This window comes from Seriola lalandi, unplaced genomic scaffold (assembly GCF_002814215.2).
Source record: "Seriola lalandi dorsalis isolate HSWRI2012SDOR001 ecotype SW California unplaced genomic scaffold, Sedor1 jcf7180002054962, whole genome shotgun sequence".
NCBI lineage: Eukaryota > Metazoa > Chordata > Actinopteri > Carangiformes > Carangidae > Seriola > Seriola lalandi.
The window spans coordinates 578,926-597,178 of NW_019525513.1; the positions used below are offsets into that span (position 1 = coordinate 578,926).

General features: G+C 40.5%; 2 protein-coding genes across 2 annotated transcripts; one reads left to right on the forward strand and one right to left on the reverse strand.

The window, feature by feature from the left end:
• The first annotated feature begins 160 nt into the window (after nucleotides 1-160).
• On the forward strand, nucleotides 161-2,331 carry LOC147817422 (uncharacterized). The gene is made up of 4 exons (XM_087170823.1): nucleotides 161-220; nucleotides 485-597; nucleotides 710-901; nucleotides 1,101-2,331. The coding sequence occupies exons 1-4, from the start codon at nucleotides 161-163 to the stop codon at nucleotides 2,329-2,331; spliced, it is 1,596 nt and encodes a 531-aa protein (XP_087026949.1).
• Nucleotides 2,332-5,290: 2,959 nt separating this feature from the next.
• On the reverse strand, nucleotides 5,291-9,234 carry mmadhca (metabolism of cobalamin associated Da). The gene is made up of 8 exons (XM_023395351.2): nucleotides 9,152-9,234; nucleotides 8,608-8,649; nucleotides 8,104-8,245; nucleotides 7,640-7,857; nucleotides 7,281-7,386; nucleotides 7,058-7,176; nucleotides 6,874-6,960; nucleotides 5,291-6,122 (listed from the first exon to the last, which is right to left on the reverse strand). Exons 2-8 carry the CDS (start codon nucleotides 8,617-8,619, stop codon nucleotides 5,904-5,906), a joined length of 903 nt encoding a protein of 300 aa, XP_023251119.1. The 5' UTR covers nucleotides 8,620-8,649; nucleotides 9,152-9,234; the 3' UTR covers nucleotides 5,291-5,903.
• Nucleotides 9,235-18,253: the final 9,019 nt, after the last annotated feature.

The following is an 18,253-nucleotide window of genomic DNA, read 5'->3' on the forward strand; positions in this document are numbered from 1 at the left end:
GCCTTTGAAATTTCAGGTGTGATTGTGACGTCGTCAATGCTCATAATGATGAATTCTATTCTACACTCGGTTTCTCACTTGAGCAGACACAGAGCGAGCACATCTACACAGACCTTCACTGAGATCGCCACGTAGAAAACAAGTAAAAAGTTTTTGAGTTATGGAGCAAGTGCAGGACTGTGCTACGATGGAGGAATCATTTCACGATGTGTATGAGAAGGTAAGAATATCTAGGCTGGAGTCACACACTGTGGATGTGGGAGAAAGTTTTAAATTCCCATCATTTTACCTTCTTTTTTTTTTTTTATGAAAAACTCCAATTACATTTTTATGTCTGTCAGTAGTGATGTTATTTAAAATGAAGAGATTCAGGTTTCAGATTTCTACCTGTTTTGTCTGAATGCAAACAGTCTGCAGAATTAATTCGGCCCTCTCAATAACAATGACAACCTGGCTGCTAAAACCTGCTTGTTCTTCTTTTCAGCCTGCAGCAGATGAACTGGGAGACCTGCGATGCAGCGATTTGGACGTTCCCATGTTTACACCTGAGATCTACAAACCGATCTTGATCTCATTTCTGTGTAACATCACAAATGAGTAAGTCACAAGTTCAAAGTCGGCAGCAGAAATTTACAGTATGTATGTATATACAGTATACGTTGGTTTAAGGTTTTGTTTTGCTCAACCACCTTCTACTGTTTTCCTCCAGACAATGGATGATTTTGGCAGCTGGAAACATAGATACAAACGTCATCTTTCTGCTGTACAACATGTGTCATGAGCTTGTAGAGGAAACCAGTGTCTTGGTCCTGCAAGTTGTGGCACCTCAGGTTCTTGACTGGTTACAGCTTCAGAGTTCCCTGGACGAGGCCTGCAGCTCCAAAGACACTTTTAGCAATAGGTAAGACAAAAGCTTCCTAACACTTTCCAGGAAAGTCCAGAACCCTGCCTCTTACAATATTTTCCATCAGATTTTTGTATCAGTCATGAGCTACCAGTGTTGATTTGTGTGATTCTTTAAAATAAAGAGGGGGGAATTAAAAATACCAATACCCAAAGTAGATCAGTGGACTAACTGTTACCGTTTCTCTGACAAACAGGAATTATTGCCGTGTGACTGAGGAAGATATCCAAGCCAGCATTGGGGATTCTCTTCATCTCAGCTTTATTGAGGCACTAGGAGTCAATCAACAGTGGCCTCAAGCTGACCAACTGCTGGAGTTAATCGTAGCAGAGGTGAAAAGGAAGGTGAACAAGTCCCTGAGTCAAATCAGAGAGCCGTCTTCTTTCACACCAGAGCCAGAGGAGCGACCAACTGAGCCACAAACATGCAACTCTCCCACTCTGGATATGGTTTACCTTGTCGGACATATACTGAAAAGCACCAAAGAAGTGGACGCGACAACTGACAACCAAGAGTGCATGGACAGTAACAACTCAAAGGGTTGCTGTCCAGACGAAGTGACGGAGATTCAGGCCTTCAAAGAGAAGAACACCCCTGCAGAACCCGTCAACATTATATCTAACAAGAACTTAGACCTGCTTGAGTCACTTGACAACAAAGGATGTCTGGACATCAATTTCTCAAAGGGTTGCTGTCCAGACGAGGTGACGGAGATTCAGGCCTTCAATGAAAAGGACACCATTGCAGAACCAGTCAACATCATATCCGACAACAAGAACTTAGATCTGCTTGAGTCACTTGACAACAAAGGATGTCTGGACAGTAATTTCTCAAAGGGTTGCTGTCCAGACGAGGTGACGGAGGTTCAGGTCTTCAGTTACGAGGACGACATTTCTGAATCACAGCGAGAGAATACCTTTTTCATTGTGTTTGTTTCGAAGCTGGTGGAGCACATTGCTGCCTCCACCAGGACATCGATATTCGAGGTGGATATTGACATGGTGTTGACAGGCCTGAGAGACAGGATTGGAGGAAAATCAGGTTTCACTCTCCCAAAGAACGTTGGAAATATCCACATCTCCGTTTATAAGAAGCTTCGTCGGGAGTTTGGATCTGCGAGGCGACTGCAGGCTGCCATGGCGTCCAATGACGTTACTTTTGAGGACGCTGTGGTGAGGATTTTAAAAGCACAGCTGCAGAAGTCTTCAGGAGAAACCAGCAGCTTCATGAAGAAAGTGAGGAGGTGTTTCCACAGAGTTACTCCTGCCTGTACAGCAAGTGACGAACCAGCGTCTCACCTTGAGTTCATCGACTCTCCGCCTCCAAACACCAGGAAGCGACCCGCCATCATCAGGATGTTCTCCTTCATGGCCAAGACTCTGAGGAAGCCTTTCACCTCCTGCATCAAAGGCTCACAGGACGACTAGAACACGCCATTATCCTGTGTTCAATCTTTCCCCCCCTCTTTTTTCTTTCTTTCTTACTTTGTATTAATCTTGAAAAATGAATCAAAAATAATAATCATTGGATAATTTTTCAAGATTAATACAAACTCTTAAAAATGATGTGTTTGATAAAGAACTATATCATTACAAAGGTCTTATGTTTAAGTACTACCAATCAAATTAGTACTAAACATTAACTAAAAAGACTTTTGTAATGATGTAGTTAAAATAACATCCTTTTTAAGAGCGAACGCAACACGGTGGCTCTTTGTGGCCTCACAGGAAGAAGGCTGATTTATCAGCCCTGTGAAGAGTTTGCATGTTCTCCCGTGCTGACGTTGGGTTTTTTCCCCGGGTCCTCCGGTTTCCTCCCACATTCCCAAAACATGCAGCTTAATTGAACACTCTAAATTGCCCAAAAATTTCAATTCGACTTTCCAAAACCTGAATTAAAAGATAATTCAAACTAAGATATGGTTGTGACATCTCTTGTCATCATTTGCTATCACAGGTGAAACAAGTCTCTAGTTTCTCTAGAACATTTGTCAAGTTCAAGGGAGTCATTTCACTTGCAGTACATCCAATCAACCACTAGATGGTGACAAATAACCGCCTCTATTGGCAGCTTTGACTCAATGTACAAATCTCCCGATGCAGCAGTTTAGTTCTCTTAGTTCTGGCTTCACAAGGATGCAAACAAACTGCTAAATAAAAATGTCCAACTGTCACGAGACACTATATGATTTAAAAATGTGTCTCCGAGCCTTCAGGTTGTTTCAGGCTCATAATCCACAAACTATAAAGAAGTCGATCAAAGCTAACGGGAAGTTTAGAAATCAACTAGTCATTTATAATAAGTGTGTATATATATCAGGCTTATACAGCTACCATGTTTGATATGTACTGCAAATCACAGTTCTTACACACAGTAAACTTAATCACAGTTACAGATCGATCACCATATTCAGAATGCAGGTTTCAGTGAAACACAAAGGCATTGTTGGATAAGTGGTCACAGAGCACAGTAGAAATATTCTTCTTTTGGCGTTTCACTGATGATCGGGAGAGGGAAGGTTTTCATCTACTGTTTCTACTGATGGTTTCTAACTCCTACGTGAAACACTACATATATTCTATTGCTCATACGCTCTTTTTTAAGAGCCCAGTTTGCACCTTGTCCTATTAGCTCACTGGCAAACGTAATAACAAGTTTTAAAACTACTATACAAGAACACTATGTGCATATATGTTCGAACACACAGCAAAAATAGATTCACATATTTATTGTGGCCAGTTTTTCAAGCATTTTGGATGCAGTAACCTGGGGGAGTGTGCAGACTTTAGTTCAATTATGATTTAAATAGACTGAGTGATTCAGGTCAATACACATCGATTTGAGGTGTAACCATACTTTTTATGGAACCACGTTTCCTATAATTTTGAAGCTTTGAAGGATGTAAACAGAAACTAGTCTGTACTTGTAATCATTTTGTCACCATCAAGTCTGCAGAATTAGCTATTAGCAGTTCCTGTCTGCAATGGATCAGTCTGAATTTCAAGAAGACTTAAAAATATGACGATTCTCAGGTAAGTTCTGGAGCCAAAAGGAGTGTCTCACTAACTCTCAGGTATAGATGAATATATATGCACATAAGTGCTGTAAATCTCTTTCTATGTACCGCAGTATTCGCTATTCACAGACAGAATTATGGAGAAATTTAGTAGTCGATACCAATAACTGAAATTCCACGATTCTCTAGACTTATTTCGATACCAGTTAAAAAACAAAACAAATAAAAAAATTAATTCCATGTACTTTCTCTTTCACTCCTTTATTGAAAATTACTAATAAAAAACAAAAAACAAAGAACAGTGGCATGAAGCCGTCAAGTATTTAAAGTAAACAATACTTTGCTGAAATATAAGCAGTAAACTATTTATTGCACAGCATTTCAACTGTGGTTTGGAAAGTGCGAAGGTACCGTTTATAAAAAAAGGCCTAAAATCAATCCCTCATCATCTGCCTCAAAACCAAAAATTTCCATACATGACTCTTCTGGCTTTTTCTTTCTGCGAGCCGAGGTGCTGCAGCTGGACCGAGTTCTTTCTGACTCCACCAGGACATCAATATACGACGTGGACATCGACGGGATTTTGACAGGTCTGAGAGACAGGACTGGGGGAAAATTACATTTCACTCTCCCAAAGAAGGTTGGAAAGACCCACATCCCCGTTTATAAGAAGCTTTGTCGGGAGTTTGGATCTGCGAGGCGGCTGCAGGTTGCCATGGCGTCCAATTACGTGACTTTTCAGGACGCCTTGGTGAAAATTTTAAAAGCACAGCTGCAGAAGTCTTCAGGAGAAACCAGCAGCTTCATGGAGAGAGGAGAGTTACTCCTTTCTATGAGGGGAGTGACGAACCAGCGTCTCACCGTGAAGTCTCTTTTATTTTAGCAAAGTATTGTATTTTATTTGTATTTTTCAATAAAGGAGAGTAAGAGAAAGTACAGAGAATTTATTGTTTGTTTTGTTTTTTTACTGTGGTACCGAAATGGGTGTCGAGAACCGTGGTATCGTGTCATCCGTAGTCCAGACATCCACAAAATGTAGATGTTTGATAAGAGTCCTGACCTGAATACAACTCATTGTAATGGGTTAATATTCAAAGCAAGAACCTAATAAAAACAGGAAACATCATGTTTTACTATTTACTCCTAGCAGTCTGACCTGATCCTCCTCAAACTTGGTCAGAAAATACCCACCTCGATTATGCTTTTGTTGTGAAGTCAATGTTTTATTTTCCTGTTTAATTTCATCATGTATAAACATAAGGAACTCTCCGTTACGAAAATGAAATGTCAAATCATTTTAATCTGTATAACACCCCGTACGGAGAACGGGCCCAGGTGGTGCATTTGTGAAGGAGCTACAGGAAATCGTGTCTTTGCAACCTGATGAGATGTCACTTTATTTATTCAGCAGTTCTGACACAACTGTAGTGCTTCAACTCAAACAGTATCAATATATCTTTAGATTCTGTGCAACATATCAAGGAGAAAAAAACAAAAGAACACTGTATATATATATATACACACAAGTAAGAAAAGTGTCAACCTGATCTAATCTTAAGGTGTTTGAATCTGGATGTTTTCACATGAATTACTTACAGCTGCCTGAGTACATCTGAAAGGTTTCCATTTCATATTCATGGTTCTAATTTCCTAAAACACGACGACGCCATCCTCTAAAACGTGTCCTACAGACTTCTTAAATGGCAAATATCACATTATGAAATTCCCACTGCACCGAGTGGGTTTCTCCCTGGATGTAGTGCAGGACAAGTCGGGTTAAAAGTTGAGAAAGCACCAAGGTCAAGTGCTTCGTGGTACTAACTTTCGCCTCGCGGCTGTGTTACAGTAAGACAAAACTGTGCACAACCTTCCACTGACACAAACCATGTACCGACACTACTGTACATTAGCTTGCACGCTTCTTCAAACCATAAATAGAGGCCTTGTGTCTGGATTTACTTCTGGATAAAAATACGAAGCAGCCTATTCCTCATCTTCAAGTACATTTGAAAGTCCCTGTAGTCTGGCGATGGCAGCACTGTGAGTAGGTGCGTTAGTGAAAACAGTCCCCACGAACAAAGGCGTTCCTCTCAAGATGTGGCGAATAACTGTGCAGGAGCCCGACACCTCGATGTGAAAGCCCGAATGTCCCAGTTCCTCCTCTGTTCGCAGTGTGGTTTGACTTGATGGAGATGCAAAGAACTGTTGGGGAGCATACGGTGAAGAGAATCAAACATTTGTCTTCTAAATAAAAATCCTCTTTTTGATTTTGGCGTCTATTAGAGACTGGCGTTTAATTCCTGACATATTGTGTCATGTCACATTCAATCCTAAATACTGGGAACTGAGATCTTAGTATTTACCAGTAATCACACCCAAAATACCTGCAGTATACTGGGATTTTTTCAATATGAAGTTCATGAAAATGTCATTACTGATAAGATAGTAAGACTTAGATGCAAGGATCGACAGCCAATCAGAGAATGAACTAGTGGTGCGCCGTTTCAAATTTGGAATGGAAAAAGTGCCTAATACTGATGCTCCTGCTTTAATTACATTAAATGTTCATTTTGAAGCAGATTTAAATGCTTCTACCTGCTGGAGAGCGTGTAATTAAATTCGTTTTTTTAATTCATTTAAGTATTATTGATTTATTTTTGTGCTTTTGAGTCAAATATCTTGTTTTCTTGTTGCAGACGAAGTCGCAGCGGATTGATGCTGTTCCAGAAAGAGACGTGATTCTGAGTTATGAGATTTTAAATGTTTTTTACTCAGCCTTAATTTGTTGATGCCGACCATGTCCCCAGCTATTTTTCATATTATCATTCAACTTATCTTTGCTTCACGATCATGGTCAAGTCAAGTCACAATGCTGAAATAGTGGAGCTAAAATTCCCTGTGATTCCTTATAAATAAATAACAAGCGTAAGACTAAAAACAGAGAGTAACTCACAGCTGCTCCTGTTGTTGGGTCAATGAAGTCCGCCCAGTATCCTGCAGTCCACAGAGCGAAACACATCTCCTTCGCACCGCTCACAAACTGCAGTTAGGAGGAAACAGAGTCAGCAGCTGTTTCAGCCTCACGCCGCTCGCATGTCAAAACTTTTAACACCAAGGCGAAACATGACAGGACTCACTCTGTGCAGCAGCTGATCTCTGTCCTGCTCTGCAGTCTCCTCGCACAGACTGCTGCTCTGTGTGACCGTCACAACTGTGATAGAGTTGGTGGGCGCCGAGGGGAACAACAGCTCCAAATCTGACACACACACACAAAGTTTTGTTACTAAAGATGACACCGTTATCTTGACTTTAGGTTGTGAAGAGTTTCTGTACTTCTTAATGCAGGATAACTTCTCTTACCTTTCCTTAACAGCTCAGGGCAGGAATTTATGGAGCAGTCTGTGTCTGTCTGATTAAAGTACCGCTCAGCTTTGTCAACCCTCATGGATATAGGACCCAGTTTTCCCTGATGAACACACACAAACACACACTCCAGTTTCAACAGTCTGTATTGACAAAGCAGTTTTGAGCCACGCCTCATAGTAAATTATGCCTGAGACCAAATTTTTCACTGATTTACTGACCTAAACTAAGAACTAGTAGATTAAAGTTTTTACATTACTACTCAGAAGTTTACATGAAATAAGTTTGACAGTAACTAAATCAAATAAAAAGCCCTGCCAACATTATGCAAGTGTAAAAACTATTCAAAAACTTACTTGGAACTCACTGACAAACTGGGCCAGTACAAACTGGTGTCTCTCCATGCTGCTTGGGGTTGTCAGTACATCAGGTACCGTCCTATGGACGGGAGCCTTCTTTTGGTCCGCCATGCCTTCCAGGTGACAGTCAAACCCAACGTTACCCGGTAACTGGAAGCGCTGGTCCTGAGGTCCGAATGGTCCCATGTTCTCATCAGGCCACACGGTCCTGGGGCCTGGAGGGACATGACAAGGACATTTATGGGTGTCTTCTACCTTAGATTTTGTTTTGCTTAACATTCACTCAATTTGCTGCTGAAAACCACATGATGCCATGTTTGACCCAGAATCCTGACTTTAAAGAAACAACAAACTAAAATCTAAATCATAAGTTCTCTTCAGACCTAGTGCAAATCCAGTTGTTAAATGCAGACAGTGGTCACCTTTACCATTAAGTAAGTACCATTTACCACATTACTCACCTGAATCTGTGGGTGATACAGTAATGTAAGGCTCATCTGAGCTTGCAGCAGAGAAGGTTCTGGTTCTGTTGACTCTGAGAGCAGCTAATGCTTGACGGCCAGCAGTCTGAGATAGGACAAACCTGCCTCGACCACACAGCACCTACAGGGGGACAAGACCATCTGTTAATAGCAAGCACAATTTTAAGAAAGACAACTAGATAAAACAAGCACTGTATTAAATTATATAGTGGAAAGTGGGATAAAATCTGGGCTATTTGATAAGTCAAAAAGCTATCAAATTAATGCCTTATGTATTGGTCAAATACCAAATGCTCAAGACGATGACATTGGCTAAATATCAGTAAAATATATCTTAAGACATTTTGTATTCTGTGTGTAATTTGGACTATAAACAATACATCGGAAAATTGCCTGATTTTTAAATAAAGTTTGGTGAATATGGTTTCAAGTAGCCCTGCGTGCAGTTAGCTAACATTACAACGGGGAAGTTATGTCACTTACACTACTACACATTGTGGTTCGTCTTCTTCTAATTTTTTTAACCTGTGGAATAAAAAATAAAAAAACAACAACCTGAAACAAAGGATATTCCAAACATAGTTTTAAACAACAACAACAACAACAACAGCTAACTCTAAGCTTGCTAGCTAGAGTTAGTTAACATAATTGACATGATGCAATGATAGCATGCACCTCCAACAGGGCAGCAAAAGCATTGAGGGCAGAGGTTATAGTTGACTGGCTTCACAGGAAACAACAGCAGGGAACTTTTACAAATATACATTCTCAGAAAACATGAGCGGTTCAACACAAACACAAACCTAGCCTCTCGTGTTAGCGCGATGTTGGCTAGCTGATATGGTCGATCAGCTGATAGGACACTTTTCCCCTTTTAGACACTATTATTTACTTCCTCATATGAAAACACCGTGCAAAGAATACCTGACAACGTAGACAACGAGCGTCTTTGTAATAATTACAAAAAAAAGTGCAAATACAAATCGGTTAATGGGATTATATAGTGAATAGTACATGTTGTTCATACCTGTCACCTCGCACGTCTGCGCTTCCACAAAAAAAAAAAAAAAACAACGGGAAGTGACGAGGGACAAACTGCTCCAGCGCAGTTTGCGTAACTGTTACGTCAACTCATATTAGAGAATATGTAACGTAATTGATGATTTTTTAATAAAAGTTTCAACACTTTACCCGGCTCTGTGTGAAATAGCGCTAATTTAACTGACTTTTTGTCCTTTGAAACGCACAAGTGCCGCTCATCAGATATTATGGGCTGTGTTTCTCCATGTCTCCACAAGATGGCGGCAAAGTAACAGTTAACGAGACGTAGGATTTGACTTTCACGGCAGTTCTGCTTCTGGCCATTAAGTAGAATTAACTTTGAATTTAGTATTTGTAAAGTTTTCATTATGTTGAATTGCCTGCCTTATAATAATAATAATAATAATAATAATAATAATAATAATAATAATAATAATAATAATAATAATAATAATAATAAAGCCTACTTTGGAATGCAACACATTCTCTTCATCATGTTTCAGTAATAAACATGCGGTCTTGATAAACAGCCACGCATCATATTGCATTATCCAATAATAATAACAAGAAAGAAGCATTGAGTTATTCCAAGCTTATTGTTTATAAGAGCTGGCAGAGGTGATAGGAAACGACACCTAATCAATACCTGCCATGTCCCCTGATTGCCCAGTTACATTAACTAGCTTGATGATGTCACAGGTCTATCTTATTAGAAAGAATATCAATATTTAAAAACTGAAACACCTTCATTGAAGTAGTTTCATAGCACTTTCACCCAACTTCCTGGAACTCTATTACTTCTATTGAGCTTTATCTTGGCTAACCTCTAAATAGTGTCTAGAATCAAAGACTGAGTGTGTTTGTACTGGGGCGGTTCCCAGATGGGAGACCGTGGAGAAATGGTACACACGCTCAGCAAAATCCCCCACCCTTGATCGATAAAGTTTAAAAAAACAAGAATAAAAGAATCGTCCTGGCAAGAACAGTGCTATTTACTGTCAGAAGTCGTGAAGGACAAGGACAGCGAGTAAAGTACATTCTGCCTGCGTAGACACATCTCTTTAGCTGACTTGGACAAGCTGATTGACATTTTCTCTGAGCTGACAGGATATGCAGTGGGAGTTTACCCTGGGACCAACATGCTTCACTCACTGTGGGCATCTGCAGCAACGTGATGTGTGTGTGTGTGTGTGTGTGTGTGTGTGTGTGTGTGTGTGTGTGTGTGTGTGGTGATGAGGCATGTGGAGCCGCATAGAGCTTGGCTGTCAGTGAGTCTCCCACAGGATCATTTGTAACAGCAACACAGCATCCACCCTAGATGGTGCCCCTGTGGGATGTACACACACACACACACACACACACACACACACACACACACACACACACACAGAGTGATAAACATGCACCAGCATCCTAAAGTAGCTAGCAAATGAATTCTTCACCTTAGGCTCTCTCGAAGGTGAAGAGCATTGAAGAAAAAGGCTGAGTGAGGTTGAAATTCAAGGTTTTCTGTTCTATGGTGAGATGTTTGCAGCTCCACTCACCTAACAATATTTTTGACTGTTGTTTAGCCTGACGATTATTTTTAAAAATTGTGAAAAACATCCATTCAGAAACTCAAGATGACAACATTATATGGTTTGTTTTGTCTGAGCAGCACTCCCTATTCAAAGATATTTAATTCACAATTATATAAAACAGAGACATTTAAAGAGCTACAAGGGTTCAACCGATCTTTGCAGTTAAAGGCTACAAATACAATCATTTCTAATAAACCTGCCAATAGCAATAATTTTATATTAATATTCATTATTTGACTATTTTTTTTGTCTAAAATATTAAGCAACAGCATGTTCCTGTTGAAAGCATCTGAAACAATGTTTAGACGATTACTAAAATTAATGAAATACCTCCTGGACTCAATATAATTTGACATTTTGGGTTATATCTTTAATTTGCTGTCTTGCTGAGAGTTAGACAATAAGATTGATACCACTCTCATGTCTGTAAGCTAAATGCTAACAGCTAACAGCTACAGCCAGAAGGCGATTAGCTTCGCTTATAGTAGCTTAGCTAGAAAATGTAAAGCAACTGGACACAGCTAGCTCACCAGCACATCTAAAGCTCATTAACACATTGTAACTGTGTTTGTTTAAAATGTACAAAAAACAAGTGTAAAAACAACAATTTGTTGTTTTTAAACAGAGACAGTTAACACGGTTAACTGTGTGTTTTTGTGTGTGGCTGTGGTCAGTGAGAAACCTCTATCATTTCAGCATGAGTTGACCATTACTCAGTGTAAAAACAAGAGCTCTAATTATTCCTGTGATGCACTTTTCCCTGGACGGCCATGTCTGCCTTTGTGAGAAGCCTTTCTAAGTGCAGTGAAGCTTTAAGACCTCCAGACAGAGCCGTGAGTCAGGCCAGGTCTTTTTATGGCTGCGCTGTCAGGCCCGCACCGCATCGTCACCGAATCAGCACTTTGCTATTTTACCATTTCATTCGCTGTCAAAGACCATATTTCCATCACACACATTCTGGAGCTACCTGCCTGTGTCAGCACGCTGTTGAGCACTCTCTCACCTTAACTAATGACATAGTGACAGCCATTAAAGGTTTAATTCCCCATCTCCTCGGCGTGTGTGGATGACAATCCTATTTGGATTACACAGTCAAAGGTTTTGGTCGTGTTTACCACCCACCAACACCTCCATCTCACCGCTTGCTTGTACTGAATTAAAACCCCTGGTGCTCATGTGTAAGGCTTTAAATGTCCTTTACTTCTAGGCAACGGTCCAGTCCTCCATGTCTGCCTTTGTTTTGTTCTTTGCCACTGCTGGAAACCCTATTGCACTGGCATTTATATTCCCAGTACTAGTTACATACAAGCTTGCAAAACCTTTCAGAGCAGAGCATTAATGAAATAAAAAAATGCTGAATTTGATGCAAGCTGAGCTAATCGATCTCTTGAGAGTTGCATGAAAAGACTGATACTAGATGCTCGAAGATGGTTAGCTTAGTTTACCATAAAGACTGGAAACTAATTAACATGTTTTTATCTCATTTGTTTAATCCATATAACGAGTTGCTAGAGATGCTGGTAGGTGAACTTTGTTTGAACAAAGCCAGGCTAGCTGTTTCCCCCTGCTTCCAGTCTTTATGCTAAGCTAAGCTAACCTTTCCCTGGCAGTAGCTGAGTGGTAACGATCTTCACATGCGACTCTTTTCCAAACTATCTAAACACAATAATAAATTGTAAATGTATTTTCCGTCTATTTTTCTACCAAGCAGTCACTCTCTTGTCTCTTCGAAGGGATAGACAGGTCAGCACAAGGATTAGTGATCAGTGCAGAGTCTCAGCTGCTGCAGAGCGTCACCATCTGGCCACCAGCTGCCTGCTAACACCACAGTGGCTTTCCTCCCAGGTGACTGAAGAAAGAGAAATGTATAAAACGCTCTGATCGTTTTTCTATAATCGACTCTGTGCCAGATTCATTACTGTTTTTGTTTGTGTGTGATATTATTCCACTTGATTTCTATAACATACAAGGTAGTTTACTGTACAGTATCAGTGTGTTTCCATTAACAGAACATTTCTTTGAGTCAGTCCACAGTGTTTCTCAGCAGCAGCAGCAGCAGCAGCAGCAGCAGGAGTTTCATGAACAGAAAGAAATTGTTGAAGCACCAGATCAATGTGAGAAAGTGAAAAATGTATGACACTTACTGAACTGTAACTGTATCATGAGAGAAAAGCCAGTTCTGATAAAATAATGGGAACCTTCACAAAGAAGTGTTTACACACAGCTGTAGAGCTGCGTGAATTATATAATGCTGAATGTTGTCATTTCACACAACAGCTAATGAAACCATAGAGCTGTGTTACATAAGGATTAAAGAAAATAAATAGATAAAGTTATACAAAAGGGAACAAAAGATATGTGAAGGATTGTTTGGCCTTGGTTATGCGCTCATTAGTTATCCAACGAACTCATTGAGTTGAGTTTTATGGGTTTTCTGTAAATTGAAAGCATTTAAACTATTCTTCTTCTGCATCACCAGCATCGATGTCAGGGCCCATCTATGTTCTCCCACAGTGGGATCTTTGAAATAGCTGTAATTGAGAGGGTCTTACTCTATGCATTGATTCCACTGATGGGGTTAATATCTATTATCATCCATTTTCTTCCTGGCGTCTTCCCTGATTGAACTAACTTTATGAACATGGTCACAGTGGGCATTGATGCAAAATGCATGAACAGCCCCTCCTGAAATAATGCATAATCATATGAATGCAGAATAAAGAGCACACACACAGTGCTACCTCATTAGTGACTGTAAACCCCAGGCTTGCACTTGGGAAATAATTGAACAGTTCAGCACTACTGACAACGCTCTGAGCATTTTGGAACCCATTTTGACAAATAAGCACCAGGTGCAAGTATGGAAGACAGTACAGTTTATGATAATTGCCAAGGAAAGTCACACAGGGGCTCAAGCAGGTGCGATAAACAACTGCAGAGATGATTCCTGGTCGAATGTTTTGGCTAATATTGTCCAAACACTGGCATGGTGGCCTGATAAGAAAGAGTTTGCAGCCATGCTAGCAGCTTTATAAGTGCATTTCCACCCATCTACCTTTATGCACATGCCATAAATTTGAAGTTGAAATACAGCAACTCAAAAAAAAAGTATTGTTAAAATGATAAAAGCAAAATGTTCGCTGAAGCTTCTGCTACACTGATGTAGACGTAAACATCAGATCCGTGTGGGTTTTTGTTCTTTTGAGGTTTCACATCATCTTGTCGTGTCCAATTCTTATGGCACCCAACTGAGAGTTAGAATTAGCACCAACCAGCCACCCTCGATATTCATGCAACTTTTGTCGATTTTCTGCAAGTTCAGTTAAAACTTCAGAACTTCAGGCTTCAGAGCCTTGCTTGGATCTAAATGCTAACATCTGTATGCTAACATGCTCACAATGACAATGCCAGACGAGGCCGGCTAAAGTAGCAGAAGACACGGGCAGCTAGGCTTGTTAGCGTTAGCTGAGTGCACTTGCAGTGTAGTATGCATTACCTTCACTGATCCAAAGTGGTGGGTGGATGAACAGTCAGGACGTTGTCATCATCCATGCTGCTAGTATTGCTAAAAGAAAGCAAACAGTACATTAGCTTACAAAGTTTTGCCTATAGTACAGTACAACACACTTGCAGGCTATAGTTTCAATTCAAGTTTAGAACATTTAACGAGGCCTGTGCACCACAAAGTGAGTGATGTCTAATCAGGTAAAACTTCTTGGCTTGTTCACTCTTAATGAACTGCAGTGACTTGCCGGGACCCCGGACTTTACTTTGAGTTTAACTCTGCAGTAGCAGCTCTGACAGGAAGGGTCAGAAATAACAGAATATTACTGTAGGTGCTTGTACCTGATGCTCATTTGTCGAAGTCTGTTCCAAAATGCTCTGAGCACTGTCAGTGCTGCTGAACTGTGCAATTAGGACTTTTCCCAGTTGTAAGCCTTGGGGCTGCAGTCACTAATGAGGTAGCGGTGTGCGTGTGTCTGCTGTTGCACGGTGTGCATAAAATTATGTATATGTATAAAGGGCCCCGGGGTGCAGCTGCACCACCAGCACCAACTGATGCTCAACTATTCACTGGTAGTAGTTTAAAGGCAGAAGCTGATATACTGGTAAATCTCATGCAGACCTGAGATCCTTGATCATGTTTGTTCAGTTTGTCTTTGTTCAGTAACACCTACGTCACACCTGGAAACAGCTCCTCTATGCAGCGAAGGGTTCATTAAAATTCAGGCATGTAGTAATTATGAGGGAGATAATTACTACACAGTTTGCATGAGAGAACACTCAAGCACACGGCACCCTGATCATTTATGGCTTTTTACATATCTTTACATATCATGAATGCAAGCCTGTATGTGAGGCTCCCAAAGGTCTCTAATAGCATTCTGTTTCAAACCATATTCCCAACACTGTTCCTCCTCTGATCAGCCAGAGCAAATTAGACGTAGCAGCTATAAATTACAATATGATTGAACGTCTTTCTCTGACCATCCTGACACGGGATGAAAAACCTTCAGAAATGCTGCATGTTTTCGCTCTGAAGCAATGCCTCTCTGCCCTCAATTGCTTTTCCACCAGGTCTCCTCTCTGAAGTCTAAACCTCAATGATTTCATGATGTAACCGAAATATGATTTCTTTGGTCTGATTCTCGCCACTAACCACAACCAAAACCAGTACCTTGTGAATCTGCATGTGTGTCTACACTTGACAGACGTACAGGAAATTACGTATTTGAAATGTCTTTCTGTGGAAAAGGATTTTTTACTTCTTGCAGAGAGATTTACAGTGGTACTGGGGAAAGTTGTGCTTTGGAAGATAGGAAATAAAGTTTTAACACCATTTCCACTGGAGAGGATGCACATGTGCAGTTTTGCACCATTTTAGATTCATTATATTTTTTGAATGACCTTAATAACTCTTTGTTTACCAAATATCGCTCTTTCTAGGGCTCATAGCGCAGTGTTTCATGAACCAAGGTGTGGTTGCAGAGCTATGAGAGGTTTGGCAAAAGGTCATTTAGCTGAGTCATCAACCTAGAAGAACAACATCTGATGACTCCCTCTCTATTTTCTCTATATTTCCTTTTTTCTGAAGAGTCAGTGGAATGACAACGTTTCATTTAATTAATTTCCATTCCTTGTATTAACACCAGTTCACCTGAGAAGGGCAGCATCCGAGTCGTGTCCAACCCTGGTCGAGAGGAGGGTTGACCCATACAGACAGAGTAAACCCACATTTCACTATTAAAGATTTATGTGCATGCAGAAGAGCAGAGTTGGTGAATTTCGTGACCATGGATGCTACAAAGCAAACGTTCATCAAATTATAATTAAAAATATGAATGCAGTGACTTTCATTCGGTAATGAGCACAGCATTCACGGTCTGGGAAGGTCAGCAGGAGCTTTTGGTCACAAGGGCTACGTGATTGCTACTTTGAAGGTCAGCCAGGCAAAGTAACAGGATAATTTATAATAGATTATATGTTTGCAGTGCTGGAATTCATAATACGGCCTCCTCTCTTATCTTTTGCCTTTTAAGCAGCCTTCAATCTAACGTTTTTAGTTGGAGAAACTGTGGTTCGACCCTCCCCACTGACATTTTACCTCAGCCAATGAGATTACTCCTGCCTCTGGATGAGCTAAGCCTGCAAGAAATGTCTTTATAACTGAAATTTCAGTCCTCATGTACATCCGCATGGCATCTGCACAAGTGTGTGTGTGTGTGTGTGTCTGTGCTCATCACATTTCAGGAACCAGAGGCAAGGTAGGATGACATTTGTGAAGGCACGTAAAACCTTGCCAGTGTCTCACAGCACTGTCTGTTTGGATTACAGTGTGCACACTGTCGACAGGGAAAGGTCTCTGAAAGTGTGTAAAAATACCCAACTTCTGTCATGTCTGATGCACAGGAAATTAAAATAGACAACTTGACTTAAGTGAGTATTAAAAAGAGCTGGTGTGTATGAGCTTATGTTAAATTGTGTATGCTTTCTTGATGCAGGAAAACAGCTTGAATACTAATGAAGCGATTATCCACAATTTGACAGTTATGACATATTCTTTTCCTACTTAACTGTAATTTCAGCCTCTGAACCAATCTGTAGGAACAGCACTGGAATAAAAAAGTTAACTTGTGTCGCAAAAAGTTAAAGGTTCAGTTCACCCAAATGACAGCAATAAACAGGTTTTGCAACTCAGTCCTGGGGCAGGTTTCACAAAGACAGACTTTGACTGTGACTGAGACAGAACAAAAATGCAGACTCCAGTCTAAATTCATCTGTTGCACAAAGCAGGTAAATTATTATTATTTTTTAAAATAAAAAACTTTAACTTGAAGAGTGAAACAATAAAAATAAAAATCTGTCTGTAAAACTCTTTCCCTTCTCTTTGCTCTCTCCATAACTATGTTGGCAAACCACAAATTATGAGCCACATTTTCCTGTCTCTGTTGTTTGGTGCTACTGGTCAGCGCAGGTGTCATTGATTGTTACCATGGTAATATTGGTCAAAGGCCAGAGTTAGCCTCAGGGTAAGGTGTCTATTGTGTTTGTCTCAACATTAGTGAGTCTCACTTGCATCAGATTGATCTATGAGCAAAATGAAGACCGGCCTAAAACTACAGACCAGTCTAAAATAACTTTGTAAAACTGGGCCCTGGTGTGCTTCAAGAATCTCTCAGTCCATTATTGTTTGTTTGATCCGTGCAAATCAACTTGTTTCATATGTTTTTCAAAGTCAAGAACATTTCAAGTCCCACAGGAGAGCTTGAAACAGAACCAGACAACTCTATAACTACACCCACCACGAAGGATGGGATGGTTCTCACAAAATAACGTCCTGCTCTGCTCTCGTCATACTTACTACGGCCACTAGAGGTCATCTAACAATAGAACTAAGGGTTGTAAAAACCTGCTTTCACAGACAACCCCAGAGGTTTTTGTTTTTATTTACAGGAGGATATTTTCGATCATCCGTCAATCACCAGGAAAAACCTCAGTGGAACAGTTACGGCCAGATAAAACATCTATTGGAATTAAACCTCCTAAGTTAACTGACATACAGGAACAAGATTGCTTCTGTGTTTCTGCGATGCCACCATATAATCTGTTCCCAGTTTCTGAACCGGGACCCTGTGAGAAACCCCTCCAGAGGCTGAGTGAAACCTTCAGGCTGAATGACAAAAGACAGCATTGTAATGACTGCGTGCTGCTCTAGGGGTGTGGAACGGGGCTCGGCGATGCCAGGGCTCATGATGCCCTGCTAACCTGCGCTTTCAGTTTCCATTCAAAACAACAGAAGATCATAGTCCTTGTCAGATCTGGGAGGGTGGCGTCTCAGCGCGAAAGGCGACAATCCTGAGACTCTAATACAGTTTGATAGAGAGGATGGGCTTTCACACTCACTGCCCAAAGGTAATTTATTAGCTAATCTCAGTGTACAATGCTGCTGTTTGTCAGCCCACTGGAGGATGAAATAATTCTTCACAGAAACACAAATGTCTGATAGA

What these genes read in the sequence shown, in the direction of transcription:
- mmadhca (XM_023395351.2), bottom strand. An exon ending in TGTATCACCCACAGATTCAG is followed by an intron (nt 7,858 to 8,103) that starts GTGAGTAATGTG and finishes ATGTCCCTCCAG; the next exon opens with GCCCCAGGACCGTGTGGCCT. An exon ending in ACCCAACAACAGGAGCAGCT is followed by an intron (nt 6,123 to 6,873) that starts GTGAGTTACTCT and finishes GCTCCCCAACAG; the next exon opens with TTCTTTGCATCTCCATCAAG.
- LOC147817422 (XM_087170823.1), top strand. Translation starts at nt 161, where the DNA reads ATGGAGCAAGTGCAGGACTGTGCTACGATGGAGGAATCATTTCACGAT. An exon ending in TTCACGATGTGTATGAGAAG is followed by an intron (nt 221 to 484) that starts GTAAGAATATCT and finishes TCTTCTTTTCAG; the next exon opens with CCTGCAGCAGATGAACTGGG. An exon ending in CTGTGTAACATCACAAATGA is followed by an intron (nt 598 to 709) that starts GTAAGTCACAAG and finishes GTTTTCCTCCAG; the next exon opens with ACAATGGATGATTTTGGCAG.